Below are 18830 nucleotides of genomic sequence, written 5' to 3'. Positions count from 1 at the left end.
TTAAAAAGAATCAAATGAAATTGCTTTTTTTCACATTCGGACAATCATGTGTATTAAGACCCCTACCACGTTTCCACTGTTTGATGTAATATACATGGATTGAGAAAAAGAAATGATGCTCCCTGGTCAGAAAAGGCAATGTGAGAAATGGATCCCATTCATACAGAGCAATGCTAGCTACAAAACAAGAATTATGTTTGTTGTTGTTACTACTGCTCGGTCCCGGGTACCTTAAGAACTCACAGAGCCCTATATCCCAGCCCGAACACTGAGGGAATCTGGAGAAGTGCTGTTGTCTGCTGCATTATAGAGGCCCAAGAAGAAGAAGAAGAAGAGTTTGGATTTGATATCCCGCCTTTCACTCCCTTTAAGGAGTCTCAAAGCGGCTAACATTCTCCTTTCCCTTCCTCCCCCACAACAAACACTCTGTGAGGTGAGTGGGGCTGAGAGACTTCAGAGAAGTGTGACTGGCCCAAGGTCACTCAGCAGCTGCATGTGGAGGAGCGGAGACGCGAACCCGGTTCCCCAGATTACGAGACTATCGCTCTTAACCACTACACCACATTGGCCTCCACTAGGAGCTGAGCATTTAGTGTTGCTATTTCCATCCTGCGAAACACTCTTCCAAATCTGTATTTGGCAGGCATCCTTACTATGGGCTTTCAAGAATCTCCTGAATACCTTTTTATGCCAGTACACTTGAGCAGTTGCCTTAAAATGTCCCTTGAGTAGCCACTCATTTGTATACTACCCTGGTGTTTCGGGAGAGGGCAATATATCAATACTTCTCTTTAGAAACAAAGACCATCATAATCTTTTCAAGCAGATAGTGGCCTGACCCTAAAACTTACTTTGGTTTGGTTTCAAGACATTTGCAACAGAACAGGGCTCTGCAGACTCTTGTGCTGATTGACATAGAGTGTTCCTTGCAACCAGGAGAGGGCAGTCATGTAGTACCTATTTAAACAGACACCCTGCGTGTTGTCAGCTGATCTGCGGGTGGCTGGGACTTTAGGCATTTATCACACTGAAACCTGTGGATTTTGTCTGTGTACTTCTCCCCAGAGTACATGCAGGCATCCCAAAGGGTCGTTTCCTGGAGAATGGCTGCCTATCTGTGATGTGATGCCTGTGTGTGCTCCTAAATATGGCCAGAAAATCCTTAAAGTGTGCACTAGTAGGCTTGGCAAAGAGCAACAGTCATACATACAAAAGAAAATCTTGGGACTTTCATTATATTAAGTGCATATCTGGATTCATCTGTCATCCTCATTCCCAGATGCATGTTCATCAGTTGGTGATCGTAGCAGTGGGTGATGATTTGCATTTGAGACATAGCTATTTTGGGTCAGCTGCCACTGACAGAACTTCCATATCATCTCACATCATCTCTAAAACATGGGTTATGCTCAGTTGTAACACCAAACTATGGTTTGGCCTTACATGCATGAGCAGAGCCTCATGCTTGTGCATTCCTGCTTCCTTCTCCATTGTTTGCCATTGTGTCTGAACACAGAAAACTATGGTTTATGCAAAATACAGTTTGCCCTCAAACCAGGATCCCAATCAAGGAAATAAACAAGGTTTTGTATCCTGGTATAAGGGCAGGCCATGGTTTGCTGAGAACCTAACAGTAAGTGAAGAAGTTGTGTCATGCAATGGAAGAAAGAAACAGCTGAACATGAGGCTCTGTTTGCACACACAATGCCAAACCATAGTATGGTGTTACATTTGAGTGAATGAAGAGTTGTAGGGTGGAAATAGTTCACATTCAATTGACAGCTATCAACGGCTGAATAATCAAGTGTCATACATACATGTGTGAGCCTGCCCTTAGCCTAACACAATTTCTGAACTATCGTTAACTGTGGGGAAAGGTTGCTGTTTATTCACCATTCATCCCGATTTGTATGTCCAAAGTTTGCAGGTAGGTTAGACAACACTGGTTATCTGCTGAGTTTTCATTCCGGTTCATTTGCGGGCAGGTTAGATGACATTGTATCAAGAAATTGTTTATGCCCCACTTTCTAGTGCATTTTCTCGACACTTTCCTTATCACATAAAGTCCAATTTGGGGAGGAAGCAGCCAGGTTGGTTGCACAAGAGAAACAGCTTTAGTTTGACAACTTGAATTTGCCAGTATGTGACTGAATCCCACCTGAAAATACAGTGGTACCTCGGGTTAAATACTTAATTCATTCTGGAGGTCCATTCTTAACCTGAAACTGTTCTTAACCTGAAGCACCACTTTAGCTAATGGGGCCTCCTGCTGCTGCCGCACTACCAGAGCACGATTTCTGTTCTCATCCTGAAGCAAAATTCTTAACCCGAGGTACTATTTCTGGGTTAGCGCAGTCTGTAACCTGAAGCATATGTAACCCGAGGTACCACTGTAGTGTCAGTCTGGAATAAAAGCATTGACAGTTGCCTTTCCACCTAATCAGCCTTTTTCTTAGGAACTGGGCATGGTGGATGGGGGAAGGAAAAGTAGAATCGTAGAGTTGGAAGGGACCATGAGGGTGCGAGGAATGTACCGTTGAGTGGGGCCAGAAAAAAGCACTGCTTCCAACAGACAAGGGCAAATGAATGAAAGGATCACTTCCCTATAAGTCGGCCAAAGCACTGCAAGGTCAGCAAGCTTTCCAGTGCTCCTTGCCTTCCCTCCCTTCCTCCAGGTTTGTTTTTACACACAACCTGACTTGAGGGCAGTGGCGTAGCGTGGGTTGTCAGCACCCGGGGCAAGGCAAGTAATTTGTGTCCCCTAACCTGTGGATTTTAGCACTGATTTTAGCACTGCGAGTGCGAGCGCCCCCCCAGATGTTGCGCCTGGTGTGGCTGGCCCCCCTCCAACCCCCACGCTACGCCACTGCTTGAGGGCTTAATTCTGGCCGCCCAAAAAGGGGTGTGAAAAATTGCAAACCAATACTGCTCGCTGACACCTTTATCGCTCGTAAAAGCAAGGAAATTCAAAGTTACAGTTTCCACAGCAACCTCTCTTCTCTCCTCGTTCCAAACAGAGCTCAACAAATATCCTGTTGACCACCGATGTGTACTTTTGCAGAGGAGCACACATTACATTCCACCCCTCTTGTTATTAGATTTATAGAATAATTGAGCGCATGAGCTTACTTCTCAGTTGATAAGGGGCTGCGGTAGCCACAGTGTAAAAGAAAGTAACTGCTAGAAAGTGGAGAGGCAAAGCTGGCTACACGAGTCATTATTCCTGGCAGCCATCCTGCAGTCCAAACTGGCAATACAACAGACCTTGCGACAGGGTTGCAATTATGACTTTGAAAGAAGAGGTAAAGGGTCTTTTGAACATCAAAATAATTCCATAACAAATTATCTCTATCCTTCAACATTTCACGGGAGACATGTAGGAATTTGGATACAAACTGATTGGATCTGCACCTTTTTGGTTGCATCCACATAGTGATTTATTCCATTCCCCCCAGAATTACCCTGCCTCTTAATTTTTGTATTATATATGGGCTTTCAAGTGACATAATAGTCACTTTTGGAAAACTGAAGGAACATAACATGTTTAGCATTCACTTCCATGTTATTTGATTTAGAAAAAAAAAGTCAATTTGCTGACCCTTTACACTGGAAAATCACAGGAGCAGAGTGAGGAAATCCGGGGTGATACACAGTTCTTCCTTCCTCTTTTCATGGGGGAACCATGGGGGAGCAAAAGGCATGTGCAGAAAGGCTGGGGGAGTAGTGATGTTGTTTAAAATGACAACCATTCTTTTGCTGCAGCACGCCCACTGATGTGAATGAAATTTAGCACAGCGTGCCAGTATATCGGTCAAAAAGCCACAGTTCCATAATGCAACAGGTACTGCAGTGGGAAAGGAACATTAAAAATGAGCTAGAAGTGTTAGCATTATAATCAGGAAAACTAAAATATTATTCTCCACATCTGAATGCAAACTTAGACTAATGTGTGGATCAGAATGTAATTATCCTGATGTTGGAATCTCTTTTCTTGTAACTTGGACCCGAGACAATGGATTCAAGTTAGAAGAAATGAGATTCTGACGAAACATCTGTAAGAACTTTCTGGTGGTAAGAGCTGTTTGACAGCGGAGCAGACTCCTACAAGAGGTGGTGATCTCTCCTTCTTTGGAGGTTTTTGAGCAGAGGTTGGGTGGCCATCAGTCACAGATGCTTCAGTTGACATTCCTGCATTGCAGGAGCTTAGACTAGAGATGACCCCCAGGGTTTCTTTATGACTCTACAATTCTATGATTATATGTGATGTATGGAAGTGAGAGCTGGACCATAAAGAAGGCTGGAGAATTGATGTTTTTGAATTATGGTGCTGGAGGAGACTCTTGAGAGTCCCATGGACTGCAAGAAGATCAAACCTCTCCATTCTTAAGGAAATCAGCCCTGAGTGCTCACTGGAAGGACAGATCGTGAAGATAAGGCTCCAATACTTTGGCCACCTTATGAGAAGAGAAGACTCCCTGGAAAAGACCCTGATGTTGGGAAAGATGGAGGGCACAAGGAGAAGAGGACGAGATGGTTGGACAGTGTTCTCAAAGCTACCAGCATGAGTTTGACCAAACTGCGGGAGGCAGTGGAAGACAGGAGTGCCTGGTCTGCTCTGGTCCATGGGGTCATGAAGAGTTGGAAACGACTAAACAACAACAACAACAACAACAACAACATGATCTTTCAAGTTTTGTGGTTCTCCAGATTTTCAGTTCTTCAAGGCAGGGCTTGAGTCCTCATGCAAATCATGTGCTCTTATCACATGACAGACTGCCAATGAACATACATTTCAAAGCATGTGCGCTAGATGCAAGAAGAACCTACTTCCGACCCAGAGATATAACTTGAGTTGGAAGCTCAGCTCTGAAGACTGGCAACAACTCTAGCAACCTGCACTGCCAAAATCTTTACAAGGCATCAGCACACAGCAAAAATAGAGACAAACAGGGATAGTGATTTATCAGGACTTGTATTAAAAAACGAGGGCTGTCACAAGCTGGAACTATGGGCATCACTGAAATGCTACATATTTATTCATTATCCCCAAAACAAAACAAGAAGGCTCCAATCAGGTTTCTGATTGTGCTCCTGTCTCACCCATTTATTATTTCAGATCAGTGAATTCAAAGCCTAAAAATCTCTTTTCTCCTGAATTTATATCTTTCACTGATATAAACTAGGAGTAAATCCTTGGGATTCAGTAGTCACACTGGCATAAGCAACAGCGAAGGATCTCCCTCTCGGTTCATGCAAATGAGGTCATCAAATTAAAGTTTAATTTTGTCGTATTCCCCCACACCCCACCATGCAAAAGCAAGTCTGGAAGCTCAGCCTCATTACAGGGAATTTGTCATTCCATTGTGTGGATTAAACTGATTAATATTACATAACGCACAGAACTATGCCACTAAATGCACCACCGTTGTTCATTATTTCAGGATCACGCTGTAAGGTAATGGAGAAGGAGACCGAAAGCTGACAGCAATGCAAACTAGCATAGCAGAGAGAGAGATACGGCTGCCTGCAGTACCCGCAAATTATCTATGAGGAAATTTCACCCTTCTGAAGAAGCGCGAGCGAGTTCCCAAGGGCATTGTGTTTACATCCCCCAAAATCAAGCTATTAAGGCAGAGACATTGTCAGACGCAACGACGGCAGATAGAGAGCATTCCATCTCCATCCTCTGGTTTCTTCTCATTTGGAAACCATTTACAATCCAATCCCACAGGCAGCTTAGGGTAGAAAAACACCATAATTTGCAGTGTGCGATTTCAAATTCTACAGCTGGTTTTTATTTTTTTATTTTTTTTTTTGTCATTGTTGCTGCTGCTTGGAAGAATATAGATGAGGAGTACTCCTTGAAGAAACCCTCTTTTTTATGCAACACTTATGATGCATCAGAGCCCGCGTTAAAACAGAGAGGTCCCCCCCCCCCACATTCCTCCTTAAAGCAACATGAACCATGAAAGCTGTGCTTCAGATTTGCTGCCACATGTTTTAAAAATGAATCTTGATGAATGCAAAGGAGCTTTTGAGCAGGATCTCGCTTCATTCTGATATCCCCTTTGGATATTTTAAGCTTGATCCTCATGGAAAATTCATCCAAGTCACAGAAAGAATATAATACATATATGCATTTTTAATTGTTTTTTTAAGACAACAACCATGCAAGCAAACACTCAAAATTTCAATTTAAAAGTAGTTTGAACTTCTAAGATGAGTTTTGCCTTAACAAGGGAGCTTATCTGAGTCCACCAAAACATAGACGCTGCCAGACAAGAAAGCGATAAACCTGTTCCCCATTCAGATAAGTAGCATCCCCACCACCACCACATTGGCAGATCCCTGGGGGTACTTGATAATCCTGATCCTGGGGTTATTTGAAGGAAAGACACTTTGCAGGGTGCTTTTATCCACCATCAGTCAATATTTTCAAAAAGAGCCGATCCCTATTGCTCACTTTCATCAGATACAGAACTAGGGTGGGGAATAGCACTCTTAAGCCCATCGAAATCAATACAACGTACTTCAAAGAACATATTTGTAGGATAAGAAAGTTAATGTGAAACATGCCACTATTCCTAAATTTTAACCTGAGAACATAAAGAAGAGCCTGCTGGTTGAGTCCAATGGCCCATCTGGTTCAGCATGCTGTTCTCATAGGGGCCAACCAGATCTGCCTGTGGGAAACATGAAAGCAGGATTCGAACACAAAGCACCCTCATTTCCAGCAAGTGGTATTCAGAAACATTACTGCTTCCTACAAGGGGTGCCAACTTGAACAAAATATTGAAGGGAACCCAAGTAAGCCCTACCCTGCATAATCAATCACATGACACAGTGCACAGACACCATTTGAATGGCAATGTTCATCAGCGTTGGGGTCCCCCAGCCCCCTCAAATATTTTATTGGGGGGCCGTAGACACCTCAGCCTCTAAGAGTTGGCTCCTGTGCTTCCAGCTGTGAAGGCAGATCATAGGCAACGTGGCTAGAAGCCTCCTTATATTCTTATGACTAAGAAGATGCTCACAAAACAATTGAGAAGCCCTGGGAGCCGCCATTTTGGAATTGGTGCCTTACCTCATAATATTTGCCGTCAGAATAGCAGCCACAGTTGTGAGGTAGGATGCAGCTCTTGCCGTTGAGGACGTAGCCCGCATCACACTGGCATCCTTCGACGCAATAATGGTTGCAGTCACTTTTCAGCCGGATGGCAGCACAGCGGGGCTGGCACACACTCACACAACTCTCATAGTGGCTGTTGGGAGGGCAGCTGACCGCTGAAAAAAAGAGGAAAAGCTTCTTAACACAGCAACACACCCCTGCCTGATGGCCAAACTTCAATGTTCCCCTCTTGCCTTTGAGAGCGCATGCACACCAGAAGGCCCAGTATGACCAAGGGCCTGAGAAGAAGGAGAAGAGTCTGGATTTGATATCCCGCTTTATCACTACCCTAAGGAGTCTCAAAGCGGCTAACAATCTCCTTTCCCTTCCTCCCCCACAACAAACACTCTGTGAGGTGAGTGGGGCTGAGAGACTTCAGAGAAGTGTGACTGGCCCAAGGTCACCCAGCAGCTGCATGTGGAGGAGCGGGGAATCAAACCTGGTTCACCAGATTACGAATCTACCGCTCTTAACCACTACACCACACTGGCTTTTTGTAATTCCCAGAGATGCATTGCTTCTGTCCTTGAAACCAAGTGGGAGAAGCAGCGGGCCAACCCCCCTTGCTCAGCACTATTGCCCCCAACAAGGAACCTGAAATATGGGGAGGGGGGAATTGCCACCATCTTCCTCATGCTCCCTCTAAAATTCAGTGCTGCAGTTACCACCAAGGAAAAGACTAAGCCAAAAGGAGTGCTTCCTTTTCTCCCTCTCCAACTGATAAAGACAATACTTATTGAGAGACAAGAAAAGGGGAGGAGATCTACATGGCACGTTGGCTCCAGACACTTTACGGTCAAATGACGAGAAAGAGATGCAAGCATAGGCTGATAATAGGCACAGATGCGTTGAGCAAAGGTTCTGCAAGGCCTAGAGGTAAGTGACTTCCAGGCCAAGGGCATCAAAGCAGTCTAGCCCTAGGAGGCTTGGCTGCTGACTTTCGACCACCACCAGTCGGAGCAGGCCCAAAAAATCCTTGAAGGCGATCTGGAACTGGCCAACGCCTACCATGGGAATGTCGTTTCCCTGGTAGTCTCTCAGGTGTACGCGGTGAGAGTCGAGCTGCCTTTTGGACACTCTGGGTACCAGTCTTTTCATGGTGCTCCAAGACACGATGGACAGGGGAGACCCGGTGTCGATCTCCATGTCACATGGAGCTCCTTCAATGAGCACCGTGATGTTCAGCTTGCGTTGCGTAGGCGAGTCGGTTTGGCCAATCATGGTTCCAGACGGGCAGCGGCAGTTGGTGAGAGCGAAACAGCTTTCCTTGGCAGACTGGAGTGAAGACTTGGACTTGCGAGTCAGTGAAGGGGGGGTGTCAGACGGAGCCAATTGGCAGACCTTAGCGATGTGGCCCCTTCTGGAACACGTCTGATAGATGGCGTCTCTGAATCGACACTTGGCATGGGAATGGTTGCCTCCGCAGCTGGCACATTCCGGTTGGCCCTTGGACTTCTGTCGGAACTTCCTGTGCTCCCGCTTTGTCTGGTGCACGTCATCGTCTTCACTGGAGAATGCCTCATCACTGCTGGCCTCTTCGTGATGCACTGGAACTGGCTTCCTAGCAAGACGCGGGCTGCTGGCCTTACGGATCTCCTGCAGCATGAGGTCTGGCTTGGTGAGGAGACGCCGTTGCAGATGGATGTCCCGGACCCCGCAGACAATTCGATCCATCAGGGCATCGTTTAAGTCTCGGAACTCGCAGTGCATTGCAGCCTGTCGCAGGGCGGTGGTGTAGTTGTTGATTGACTCCCCCTCTGCCTGGTTCCGGTGGTAAAACGCATGGCGGGCAGCAATCATGGACGGCTTTGGCGCGTAGTTGTTGCGGAGCTTCTCTTGGATCGTGTCCCATGGTGTTGCCTGGACTGCTTCAGGCACAACCAATGCTCGGGCCGTCTCAAACACCTCAGGCCCCGCTTCCATTCCTTTGATACTGCTGTCAGCTCGTTGGCTTGGAGGTAGCAGTCGAACCGAGCGAGGAAGGAGTCCCATGATTCAGAGGCTGGCGCAAACGGCGGTAGAGGCACAAGTGAAGCCAGCGTGAAGGGCGATGGATGGAACGCAGTGCTCTAGCCAGAACAATCAGCTCTGAATTGGTTCTGTTCAGTGATTTCGCTCAGTGATTTCGCTCAGTGATTCAGCTCAGTGATTCAGCTCAGTTCAGAGGATGGCCGCATCTGGCTGTGCTCTGATGTCCATTGATCCCATCCTCGTCGCCAGTGTTAAATTGTGGGCGAACATATCAGACAACACAGTGATTCTTATTTGTAAGCTGGAACAGAACTGAACTGAGGAGCTCAGTCAGCCTGCTTATATAGAGCTCCACTAGAATGCAACAGTAACCATTTTCTGTAACTAGCCAATCACTGAACGTCACTTTCGACCCTTCATTTGCATACAAACTATCCAATCACTGAACGTCACTTTCGATCCTTTATTTGCATAACTATCTACAGTATCCCCCTGCTGGCCCAGGGTGAGAACTTCAGTACATAACAGCCTGGGTAGGCTTTTTGTCTGACCTTCTGTACTGAGGAGAGACAGTCTTAACATGGAGCAGCCACCTAATATCTAAATGGGAACTGTAATGAAGAAGGCTCTATTCTGAACACAAGAAAATCTGGAGATCTGAAGAGAGACAGTATATTGTTCAGAGTTCTGAAACCAGCAGGGCAAAGGAAAAGCACCCGGTGCGGGGTGTTGGGTGGGGCGAACCGCCCACAGGGGCGGGACAAACTGCCAGCAGCGCATACACAGTGCTGCTACGTACAGTGCATGCATAGCACCGCTACGTACGATGCATGCACAGCGGCGCTGATAATGCCGGCGCCTCTCGAGCGCCATACAGACAGTGGTGGGATCCTCTGTTCACGGCTGCAGCGGTGGCAGGGGGATCCTCTGCTCATGGCGGGCTCCTCCACTCGCAGCTGCAGAGGTGGCAGCACGGTCCTCCGCTCGTGGTGGAGGGATCCTCCGGATCCTCCACACATGGCTGTGGCAGTATGATGACAGTGGCTCGTGCTGCTGCACCCGGGGGTGGCGGGACAAGCCCCCCCATAGAGTGCCTTCTTGTCACCCCCCCCCCGAGAGATGGCACCCGGGGCAGACCTCCTCCCTGCCCCTTCCTCTGCCATTGGAAACCAGTACAACAGAGACACCAAGGCTGACATTGTGCAAACACCTTTCTTCAGCTCCACCGACCAACACAGGAGTCAGCAAATGGCAGTCTTGAGGCCAGATCAAGTCTTTTGAGGGCGCAGTTTGCTTCCTCTGCTATTGTCAACCTGACACAAAATGGTGGGTAACAGCAGGCCGTGGGGGGGGGGGCAGGAGGTTAGACACCTGGCTGTCCCCTACTCCAGGTTGAAAAGCAAAACCAGTTCCTTATAGCCTCTGACCTAAGTGGGGCGGGGTTATTTTTTTGGTAGTGCATCAAAACTTTGATCAGAAATGACAGGAGGATTAAAAATGTGTGTGTGTGTGCACACCAGATTCAACCAAAGTTGGTCCATTAGAGTGCATGGCACACTACCCTACCAGCTTTAGTCTGCCCTCCACCATCTCCGACCTGCCTGAGTTCTTACTTACGTCCAATTCAGGGGTTGACACTGATGGGCAGCTGCCTCCCACTTGGGAGTTGCTTCCACAGGAGACATTGATGGCCACCAGCTTGGAAGAGGATAAGACTAATTCATAGAGGAGAAAGTGATACATGGCTACTAGCCATGACGGCTATGCTCTGCCTCCATATGCAGAGGCAGTAATGCTCATGAAATGAAATGAGTAACGATCTAGCCTTGGCACTCTTCTTGAAGAACTCACCAAGAAGAAGGATGGGGATGAAACTAGAATGAGTTGGTTGTGCCTGCCAGTGGCTCTGGCGCCACCTACTGTTGACCTCCCTGCTCTTCTAGAGCACCTTTCTGTGCCTCTGAAAAACAACTGTATCCACCTTATGGAAGTCTGAAAAGCCAAGCTACTGCAAACATTCAAAAGATGAAAGGGCAGAATGGAGAACATCCACAAGTCCTCTGCTTCTCCTCTTCTCCCCATCTAACAGCTGCATTCAGGTTCTTGAATTTCAGGAGCAGAGCTGATTTAGGCCATCAATTTGTGAATAGAAAATGATCCAAATTTAATTTTTAAATCTTATTAGTGATGAAAATGACTTTTCAATTGATTTGCCAAACGGTCTGCCTGCCGGAGGAGCTTTGCATCTTCATTTATGAGGAGCGTAATTGAACGGTACGTTGTAATCCTATTGACCACAGAGACAAGCCTCCTTAGAACAAATACGCACTCTTTCGCTCGCATGTATAAACTAATAACATTTGCATTTGACAAATGAAGAACAACTACCGCTGGGACTAGAGATTTAACCTATATCTTTCCAGAACGGGGTTTGGATGTGCAAGAAAAATACCTTGCTTATTTAACAGTTCTTCCCGTCTAACCAGGGTGGGGGTACCTGACTCCCCTTCCACCTTGGTGAAGGCACAGGACACCTGGTGTAGGGGGTACATTGGCAGGGGACAATCTAGTAGAATGCTGTAGCTGACTGCCCTTCCTTATGTAGGTTTGTATTCAATGATGAGGTTGCAGTGGGTTTAAAATTCATTACTATTTTTGCAGTAGGGTCCCTGTCTCCAATGTCCTAGAGCCACACAGTCAATGTGAAAGGAGAGCTTTTTAGCCACGGGATGCTTCAAAACAAAGCATTTAGGAACTCTGAAAACACAAAGTGCTTCAGTTTCAAGAGAATGATGCGGAACACTCCAAATCATTTGCCCATGTGCGTGCACAGAAAATACATCTGACTGAAAGACAACACAGAGATATCTGCATTGATCATTGCAATGCATCTCAAATTATTATTATTGTATTAGATGGTTGTGTAATCTTTGGAGTGTGGCTGTGACTATTACTAAGGGACCCAGCACTTTTGAATTTGCTACTGCACTACTGGTTGTAGCCAACTAAGTTCTACTGAGAGCAGACCCACCAAAATTAATGATCCTACGTTAGTCATGTCTAGTAACTTCAGTGGGCCTACTCTGTAGCACAACAGGTTGGAAACAAGCAGTCTGGACAAGTTTAGCATTTCTCATTACAATTAGGCAGACTGTGCTTGGCTCAATCCAGTGAGCCACATCTGTCTCCCTCTGTTCCAAGGTCCCCCAGAAGCTTACCTTGGAACAGTGAATGGCAGAGGTGGTGGTTTTTGGTGCTCCCAGATCCCAGTGATACGTCTTTTCCTGTCAAGGACCACAAACAAGACCCAGCATCCCTGGCAGAGACAATGACACTCTGCATGCAACTCACACTGAGAAGGCTGTTTCTCTCCTCTGCTACAAGTAAAGTTTCTAGGCCTTGGAGCAAGGACCACAGTGATAGCAAGTACTTTGTAAATGTTGGTTTGGAATACTCACAAAGTCCCAGTTCTTTTTTGGATGAGTCAAATGCATTTATTATTTAGACAGTGCTTCAAAAGCAAAGTGAGTGTATGGAGCTACACATCTGACCGGTGGCATAGCATGGGGGGCTGGGGGGGCCTTGCCCCAGGTGCATTTTTTTGAGCAGGTGCAATCAGGAGTGACCTGTTTCAGCCTGCAGGACCAAATGCAAAACTGAATGGAGCAATTAACATGTTGTTGTTTTTTACCTTTGTACAGCAGACCTGTTCCTAAATACACCCCTCTCTATCCTCCAATGAATATCCAATGAAGCACATGTTAGTATCATTTCCTTATTTGTTTGCTTGCTTTACTTCTAATTTTATAACTTTCATCATCATCACATTTTCATTATTATTTGTCACTATTGCTTATTAAATTTATGTCCCACTCTTCCTCCCAAAATAGCCCAGGGGCAACAAACACACAAATGGTTAAACATCTAAAAACAACTAAAAACAATTCTAATACAGGTGCAGACTGTATTATCAGAATTCAAGGACACAAGGCAGCCAGGCAAAAATACGCAAGGTTCTGCAAAGCAGAAGCAGTAGGATACCTGGCAGGGGAGAGGCTGTGGCCTGGGAAGACACCTGAGGGCCAGACAGAGGTTTGGAGGGCTGAACATGGCTCCAAGGCCTGAGGTTGCCCACCCCTGTGCTAGAGACTGAAACTGGGACTTTTTGCATGCACAGCTTATGGGCTCTCCCTTGTTGGTGAGCTAATTTCTGGGGCAAATTTGTCCCACATGGCACTCCAGACAATACAAGGACAACAGCTTCAACTTTTACAGCATCCAGATCAAGGGCAGGCTGCTAGGAGATGCCACAGCAGGTTTGCAGCAATGAATCCAAGGAATTGCCAAAGTCAAAGTGAGCTTTTGTGCTGAGTGCTTAAATATCTGTCAGATTTAGGGAGCAACCCATAATTCATCCTCTTGTGGCTGCGTTTCCTTTATGAAGCCGGTGACATGAGAGATAATCTTCCGTGACTCTAGTACACATCTCTTTCATGTTGAGGCATTTGTTGAGCTATTCTTTTCCGCTGTCTCCTCTTATCTGTGTCATTTTTATCCAATACTTTCCATTTTGTCATTAGGTGCCCTAATCGGAGTCTCTGCCTCTCTCTGGGAAACCTTGGCACAGAGAAGCTCTTTCTTTCTTTCTTTCTTTCTTTCTTTCTTTCTTTCTTTCTTTCTTTCTTTCTTTCTTTCTTTCTTTCTTTCCATTCCTAGCAATTCACTCACTGTCTCCTTCCTGCAAACCTCAGCATCATGATACTGTTCTCCATCTTTGATACAAGCCGAGCTCCGCTTCTGTGTACCTCAGAGGGTCTCGCAAAGATTATAAACAACAACAACATGCTCTCCATTTAAAGATCAGTCATTAAACGAGGCAAAGAAAACTGAGAGGGAGGTCAGAGGCAGAACTGAGGAGATTTCAGATGTCTCCCTGAGCAGTTAATAACACTGAATCTGCTGTTGCAAAGTGGACCACAAAGTGACCTGGAACTGGGCAGAAGGATGGTTGCTACAGGCCAGCCATACTGATGAACTGTGGAACAGTGCCAAGCAGCTGACTCTTCAGCACCCAGGGCAAAAGCCTCGTCAGCCAGCTTTGTGCATTTAAAATAAGAATCCATGCCAATGCTCAAAGCTCACAGCCCTTGTGAAATCTGAGGCCTGAGAGAGGTATCATTAGGGATGAGGGGAGATATCTGATTCAGCTTGCATTTAAAGGCAGACCTGCCCAATTCAGCTTTTGCAGAGCGATATGAGAATCAAAACACAGTCATCCTTTGACATTTGCGTTTATCCGAACCTTGCCATGCATGTCCCCAGCCTAGTAATACACACAAACATGCATCAGCTAGGAGGGTCAACTTAGCGAGGACAGAGGACAAAATTGTACGGCACATGGGGAAACTGCTTTGTGAAAACAATGTGTATGTTAGGCCAAAATGCATAGGAAAATGTGCACTGAAATGTGGATGAATTTTCAAAAATGGATGTAGAAATGTGGGGAACTGAATTTTTGTTTTTATATGTGTTGGAAGCTGCCCAGAGTGGCTGGGGCAACCCAGCCAGATGGGTGGGGTATAAATAATAAAATGATAATAATTGTTATTAAGATGGGAAATATGAGAAATAGCAAGAACCCGAAATTGACAAATCCATCATTCCCTTTGCTTAAAGTGGGGACTCGACCCCTGTACAACACCAAGCGTCAGCCAGTGAGGAGGCGAGTGACAGATAGACTACCCTGGAAGCTTCGAGCCTAGATTTTGACCCCCTATAAGATGAAGAAGAGTTTGGATTTGATATCCTGCTTTATCACTACCCGAAGGAGTCTCAAAGCGGCCAACATTCTCTTTTCCCTTCCTCCCCCACAACAAACACTCTGTGAGGTGAGTGGGGCTGAGAGACTTCAGAGAAGTGTGACTAGCCCAGGGTCACCCAGCAGCTGCATGTGGAGGAGCGGGGAAGCGAACCCAGTTCCCCAGATTATGAGCCTACCGCTCTTAACCACTACCCCACACTGGCTCTTCCATGTCAAGATTTCTGACTTGCCTGGCCAATAAGACTCTTCTCTGCTGTTGTTCCCAATGACAAATCATTTCTCTCTCTGTTTTTCCCTTCCTTTTAGCATGAAGTGAGGAACCTCTGCCTCTTCAGATGTTGCTGGACTACAACTCTCTTCATTGCTGACCATTGGCCGTGTAAGTTGGGACCTCTCAAGGGCCACAGATTAGCAGGAGCTATGTCTGACAACACACAGCCAGCTATTTTTGAAGCTGTTAGAACAGGAAAGGAAATTAGGCCTAAGTGTGGTGATGAGACTCGAGATCTATACACTTGCTTACTAAGAACCAGGCCTAGTCCTAGTCAGTTTGCTTTTAGACATTGTAACATAAGAAGCTGCCTTATATCACGTCATACTGTTTCTCCCTACACTAGGATGCTCTGTTCTGATAGGCCCTGGCTCTCCAGGAATTCAGACAGAGAATCATTCCCATCACCTGCTGACTTGATCCTTTCAACTGGAGCCAGTGTGGTTAGAGTGTCAGACTAGGACCTGGGAGAGCAGGGTGCAAATTCCCAGTCAGCCATGAAGCTCAGTGAGTGACCTTGAGCCAGTCACTGCCGCTCAACCTAAAATATCCCACAGGGTTGTTGTGAGATTAATTGAGGAGGAGCAGAACCAGGTACACCACCTTGAGCTCCTTGGAGAGAAAGGTGGGGTGTGAATGCAAGAAACAGATAATAAACTGGGACCTTCTGTGTGCAAAATGCATGCTTTATCCCTGAGCTACAATCGCCTCCCCAAATTTACTTTAAGAAGAAAGCACTCCCTTAAAAAAACAACCACCCAGAAATACCGCTGTTAAACATCAGTGGAGCTACTGGAGATGGAACAAAAGGATAGTTTTCATGAACAACGACAGAGATTAAAACAGGCTCAGCTCACAGCACAAGGTGAAGTTTCTCCAGCCAGTGACAGCAATCCCCTGGGTCTGGCAGGTGCTGGCGTAGTTCTGCAGCCAGCTGCAAGCGGTTTGCACTGCGCCACCATCAATGCAGGTGTCAAACAGGCAGTTCTTGTAGAAGAAGGTGGGGTTGACCTTGCTGTGGCACCTGGAGAAGACACCGCTCTTGCTGGGGATCAAGCTACACAGCTGCTGGGGCTTCCAGAAGCCTTCCACCTTACGGCAGGCAGGGCACCTGTCACCACAGCCAACCTGGCAAAAGGGGTCCCTCTTGGCCCAACTGTGGCCAAACTCATTGATGCTAGAGACAGCAAAGCCACCGGAGGTCTGGAGGTCGTCTTCAGGGTTGCTGTTGTATCGCCCACAGAGGCCGTATGTGTTGTTCTGAAGGCTCCGTGGGACGGTGACAGAGAGGAAGGTTTTCCAGTCATAGACAACCTTCAACCCAAAATCGGTCTCCACGACAATGTGGAAACCAAAGGCAAAGATGTTCACTTTCCCTTGTCCAAGCTTCAAGGGCAGGTAAAGGCGCTCATTGTTGATCTGCAAAGAGATGCAGTGAAGTTAGCTAGAGACTAAGACAACTGGCGTCACACCATTCTCATTCTGCATTTGTAAGTAAATAACCATTTAGTGTGGCAGCACCCACACTTTGGAACTCCCTGCTTATTGACATGAGGCAAGCACCTTCCCTTCCCTTTTTGGCACCCACTAAAAACATTTTTGCTTAGGCTAGCCTCTCTAGATGCATAGAATGTTGACTTGTTTTAATCCAATGTTTAGCTTATTATTGATTTTAATCTCTTTATTGAACATTCTAAATTGTTGTTTTTAAACTGTTTCCTTGTTTTTGTTTACTGGTAATTTTATTACCTAATACATTTTGTAAACCACTTTAAGATTTTCCTACAACCAAGTGGTATATAAATCTTGCAAAATAAATAAATAACTAGCTTTGGGGGGTGGGTTTCAAAGAAAGATGGCCCGGTGCAGAAAACCCGGTCTTCACTCAGGTTGTGGAAATTGTTGTGTAGCTTTGGGCTAGTCACCATTTTTCTGTCCAACTTGCTCATGGGGTTGTCGTCAAGCTAAAATTCTGCTCTGAGCTCCTTGGAAGAAAGAGAATAGAACACCAGTGCCATGAAAAATTGAGTGAAAAGGGGCACATCTAGCAGTTGAGAAGCACCACACACTAGTTTATAATAGTGAAACACACAGGTCACAATCCAGCTCAAAGTTGGGTTCACTGAAACCCATTGAAATCAAGGTGGAGTGTGTCTACAGGTTCATAATAAACCCTTCAGGTCATCTGGCAAATGGGGTGATTAGGGTGCACCAATATTTACAGTCTGCAACTGTAACAGTACATGTGCCAAATATTTGGTCTGAGTAACCTCCACCCACTTTTGACTCACAAAAACCCAACAGACCATGTATTCATGTACAGATGGAGAGGGAGCTATGGGCAGCCAACTCATGTCAGATGGTTCTGACCTCTTCTCAGCAAGAATCCACAAGGACTAGAAGCTGGGGTTTCAGGACCTTGGCTAGCTCCAAGCGCACAACTTTCTCCAGTGAAAGTTGGGCCTTGATTGAGGCCTTATAAGAGCCTCCCTCTAGTTCACTGCTTCCAAAGCTCCACCCACCCTGCCTGAGGAGTGTGACTCCTTAAAGGGACAAGCCTTTGACCGGAGGGTGGGGGCTGCTTCTTCCTTCTGTGGCTTCTTGCCTAACCCCTCTCTCATCCTTTGGGCAGCCTTGGCTCCTTGGGGGAACCAGGCATAGGAGAAGCTGTCTGGTTTAGGTTTGCAGGTTTGTGGCCGTCAGCCTCAGATTTGGTATCTGGAACCTGGTTGTGTTCCTAAGCCAGCAGTATAGCAACTCCAGACTGGTTATCGTTGGAATAAAACCTGGGACACCAAGGTTCAAATCTTCACTCGGCCCTAAAGCTCTCTCGGTAAGCTTGGGTCAATCACTGCTTCTTAGCCTAGCCTACCTCACAGGATTGTTGTGGGGGTTAAATGTGAAGGGAGCAAACCATGTACTGCACACCACATTGAATTCATTGGAGGAAAAAGTGGGGTATAAATTCAACCAATCAATTAGCCTTATCTATCATCTGAGGCCAAGGCCATGATAGGGACTTGTCTCTATGGAGACATTGTAATGTCCCATTACTGAGCAGTGCCAGCCCTACTGGTAGGCAAGCTGAATCAGTCCATCTTAGGTAGCACATTCTGGATGCCATTAGGGTGAAGAACGTTGCCAAATATTTATCTTACTGTTGTCTTTTTACCATCACGCAGGGCACATTTATATTTCCTGCCTCAGGCATGAAACAACTGTTTCCAGCTGACTCTGTGACTGAGAGTCACTGAATAGCCAACTTCATCCTGACCACGATGCTAAAAGAGGTTGAATTCAAATTTTCATTTCAGTCTTTTGGGATCCCTGTTTAACACTTCTGTGGATTTTTTGCTATTTAAAAGAGAACAAGCCAACAACATTCTGCTCCCGGGAGGACTGAGCCCAGACATGTAAAAACAGTGACAGAAGAGTTTCATCCATGACAGCGTTTTCCTCCTTCAACTGTGCAGGGGAAAAAATAAACACACGAAGCTACCCTTGACAACCCAATATGCAAAGGAAACAATATTTAACAGTGCATTTAAGCCCTATTGGTTTCCACAACACTTAAACATATCTAGCTCTTTCTGGTTTGC

At 46.1% G+C, this 18830-nt stretch overlaps 2 protein-coding genes across 4 annotated transcripts in view; one reads left to right on the top strand and one right to left on the bottom strand.

The window, feature by feature from the left end:
* LOC310832360 (uncharacterized protein) overlaps nt 1–5831 on the top strand; it is a 42904-nt gene extending 37073 nt beyond the window's left edge. The window contains exon 10 of one of the 2 annotated variants that reach the window (XR_014558246.1): nt 5442–5831. The gene's annotated coding sequence lies outside the window, so the exon portion shown is untranslated. The remainder of the gene's footprint in view (nt 1–5441) is intronic. The other variant, XM_083714117.1, reaches the window with a different exon arrangement.
* The window catches only part of TECTA (tectorin alpha), an 88851-nt gene that overhangs the window by 18474 nt on the left and 51547 nt on the right, over nt 1–18830 (bottom strand). For both annotated transcript variants that reach the window (XR_014558240.1, XM_083713921.1), the window contains exons 11-12: nt 16089–16650; nt 7085–7284 (exon numbers count right to left, since the gene is read on the bottom strand). Coding sequence is in view for 1 of the 2 variants with exons in the window: in XM_083713921.1 (XP_083570047.1) it covers nt 7085–7284; nt 16089–16650 (762 nt within the window). In the remaining variant the exon portion in view is untranslated. The remainder of the gene's footprint in view (nt 1–7084; nt 7285–16088; nt 16651–18830) is intronic.

This window comes from Podarcis gaigeae (genome assembly GCF_964106915.1).
Source record: "Podarcis gaigeae genome assembly, chromosome: 15".
Classification (NCBI taxonomy): domain Eukaryota; kingdom Metazoa; phylum Chordata; class Lepidosauria; order Squamata; family Lacertidae; genus Podarcis; species Podarcis gaigeae.
Note: the sequence above shows the minus strand (reverse complement) of the source record. Positions and strands in the feature narration are given on the sequence as shown.